General features: G+C 44.4%; 1 protein-coding gene across 1 annotated transcript in view; it reads right to left on the reverse strand.

Moving 5' to 3' along the window:
• Positions 1–573: 573 nt before the first annotated feature.
• The window catches only part of LOC136668055 (beta-1,3-galactosyltransferase 9), a 2,934-nt gene continuing 256 nt past the window's right edge, over positions 574–3,251 (reverse strand). The window contains exons 2-3 of the mRNA XM_066645300.1: positions 3,218–3,251; positions 574–1,680 (exon numbers count right to left, since the gene is read on the reverse strand). The exon at positions 3,218–3,251 is cut by the window's right edge and continues 121 nt beyond it. Coding sequence (XP_066501397.1) covers positions 574–1,680; positions 3,218–3,251 — 1,141 coding nt within the window. The remainder of the gene's footprint in view (positions 1,681–3,217) is intronic.

Consider the following 3,251-nt stretch of genomic DNA (forward strand, 5'->3'; position numbering starts at 1 on the left):
CACTGCAGGCTAGATCATTTTAGTTGGCCTATTTTCAGTTCAGCAGTGACACTGGGGGATTAAAAAAAAAAACCAAAAGAAAACTCCAGCAGCACTGCTGTGACTGATCCACCTATACCAACACACCTTTCCAGATAATTCAGGTGTAAAAGAAAAACAAAAAGACTTTGTTGTAAATACCTAAACAAGTAAACAATGGCAAGTATGTTGTCATTACAGGGACATTTTATTGTCATAAGCAAAACAAAACCTCACATCTCAAAAACAGTAACTTTGCAGAAAAATGAAGACATGTAATGTAGAAAGATTCTGAGTAAACGTGTTAGTTATAGTATCATCTTAATTTAAATAGCTTTTGTAGGAGAACACTGAATTAAACACTGTATTAAATAAATACTGTATTGTTTTCTGATATATTTTCAGTTGCAGTACTTAGTTTGATTGTCCAATCTGAAAGCAAATTAATGCTGGATTACTTTTGAATCAAACATATCATTGCATTAAACCCAACATTTTAGATATTGTAACATAGGGCACATTAACTCTCAGGTATGCAGACCTCTGTGCGCTCACTCAGCCCTGCGTGTTGTTGCTATTGAGAAAGCTGAGCTTTTCCAGGTACGTCATGGCTTTGCAGGCCACTAAGCTGTAATAGGTTTCTAACATGCTGCAGCTCCGCCCCTTCCCGGCCCCCAGATCTCTCCAGGCCACGCTCAGCTGGCTTGCCCCCATTCCCGCAGAGCTGAACAGGAAGTTGTAGCAGCAAGGGTTGTATCGAATATGGCGTTCTCCAGAGAACCGAGCGCTGTGAGTAGCCACCACGCCTGCCTGTCTTGCACATAGGCCAATCAGGATGTCCGGTGGGAGGGGCAGTGTAACATCATCAGAGGCAACGTAAACTTTCCTGATCACGTCCTGGGACATGAGGAGGGCGGGGCCGGAGCAGTAGTCTGGGAGGAGTCTGTCAGGGTAAAGATGGAAAGGCATGTAGTGGGGTTTGTGTGGGTTTCTCTCAGGTGAGGCTCTGTGGATGACCCTGCCCAGGTAAAGGTCATCAGGATGGGTGTGGAGGCCAAGTAAATATGTCCCGAGTGCAGGCACATTTAAAAATACGGAGTCCTCTGCCAGTACCACGAATCGCGCCTGAGGGCAGAAGAGCAGGACCCAGCGCATTGCCAATTTGACCTTCTCCCATTGACCCCTCTGGGATTCGCCCCTTGACGATGGCCCCTCGCATTGTACAATGTCGCCATGTTGACCAGACTCCTCCCGGACAGCCTCACACTCTGCCTCCAGAGAGGAGGGGCCCAGGAAGAACAGGGTCCGGACTGCCACCCCTTGCACTGATGTCTGATTGGCCCAGGAGTTTCGGACTGCCTCCCTCTGGCTGGCATTGATGGGGGCACTGAAGACCACAGTGAGAAAGAGGAGGTCTTGCTGATGGAGGCAGGGGGCAGAGCTGATTGGGTAAAGCTGTGATGCATTGGGCCTGGCCCTACTCAGGTCCAGTTTACGAGCTCGTTCCCGCAGTTCCAGAACTGAACGATCGGTGTAGGCAGCTGGGGATGACTGCAGGAGAAACTCCTCCACAACATCGCCTCCAAACAGCAGAGCATGGAACAACACCACGTTACAGAGCAGGAAACACCACTGATGGGTCTGCAGCCTGAACACACACACCTGCAAACATGAATTCAGGACAATAATAGGGCTGTTACTGCTGTGATCAGCAGTGTAGTAATATTAGTAGCTGTAATAGAAGTAGTAGTATTAGTAGTAGTTGTTGTTGTTGCAGTAGTAGTATTATTTGTAGTAGTAGTGTTGAGGTAGTATTTATAGTAGTATTTGTAGTAACAGCAGTGTAGTAGTAGTTGTAGTTGAGTATTAATAGCTGTTGTAGTATAGTAGATGTACATTAGCAGTAGTTTATAACAGTATTTGTAAGTGTAGTCATTGTGGAATTGTGTGGTAGTAGTTATAGTAATAGTGTAGTCATATAGTATACTATAGTATTTGTGTATTAATAGTATTTATAATATTTTAGTTTTTATGTAATTGTGTGTTTGAAGTTGATGTGGTTTGGTTGTAGTGTTGTGGTAGTGCATTGGTAGTGTATTGGTAGAAGTATTTGTTGTAGTAGTAGTTTTAGTAATAGTGTGGTAACAGTGTAGTATTAGTTTAAGTATTTGTAGGAATATATGTAATAGTCTAGTAGTCTACTAAACAAGTAGGTGCCCACAAAATTCCTCATAATAAACAATGTGACTGTGGGTGGGATGGAGTGGAGTCTGTTGCAGTGTTCATAGTGGTGACGAATGGAAACAAATATCTGTAAAGTTGCAAGTTTTATGGAAATTTGTTACAGGAAACATCTTTGAAGTATGGACATTCATTCATTGTCTGCGACCGCTTATCCAGTTCAGGTTTGCGGTAGGGCCGGAGCCTACCCGGAATCACTGGGCAAGCAAAGCTGTCCCCCACAGGGCGACACGCATTCACACCTATAGACACTTTTGAGTCGCCAATCCACCTACCAACGTGTGTTTTTTGGCCGTGGGAGGAAACCGTAGCACCTGGAGGAAACCCACACCGACACAGGGAGAACACATCAAACTCCTCATAGACAGTCACCCGGAGAAGGACTCGAACCCAGAACCTCCAGGTCCCTGAAGCTGTGTGACTGCAACACTACCTGCTGCGCTGCTGTGTCACTCCATGAGGCAAAGTCTTCCCCAAAGAAAAATTATTATTGTGAATTTTAGTGACTGTCCCTGTAACATTAAGTGGTGGTGAATGGAACCAGATATCTGAAGAACTGAAAGCCTCTAAAACTCTATCACAAGAATTTGTGCATTAAAATAGCCCATATTCTTTTCAGACTTTCTTTTGTGTGTTATTCCACCTCGTCCTCATCATATCTTATTGTTTAAAGCTCTTTAGACAGGTGGAGGTCACTGCTGGTGTATAGCAAATAAATGCTGGAAGTTTGTGGTAGGCGTCTGGTTCCATTCAGCACCAATGAACAGAAAATCCACAAAGTTTCCAGTTAAAAAATTCCCTGTCACAGCTCACACACCAGAAAATGGAGCAATGGAGTGGTGGAATTCCAGGTAACAGCACGGCAGAAGAAACAGCAGCAGAGAAAGTAAGAGCAGAAAGGACAGGGCAGAAGGTGAGTGTTGAAAGAAAAAGAGAGAAAAATGAACTTTTTCCTCACCCGCATGATGGCCCATGAAGGAACACTTTCCCTC

This window comes from Hoplias malabaricus, chromosome 15 (assembly GCF_029633855.1).
Source record: "Hoplias malabaricus isolate fHopMal1 chromosome 15, fHopMal1.hap1, whole genome shotgun sequence".
NCBI lineage: Eukaryota > Metazoa > Chordata > Actinopteri > Characiformes > Erythrinidae > Hoplias > Hoplias malabaricus.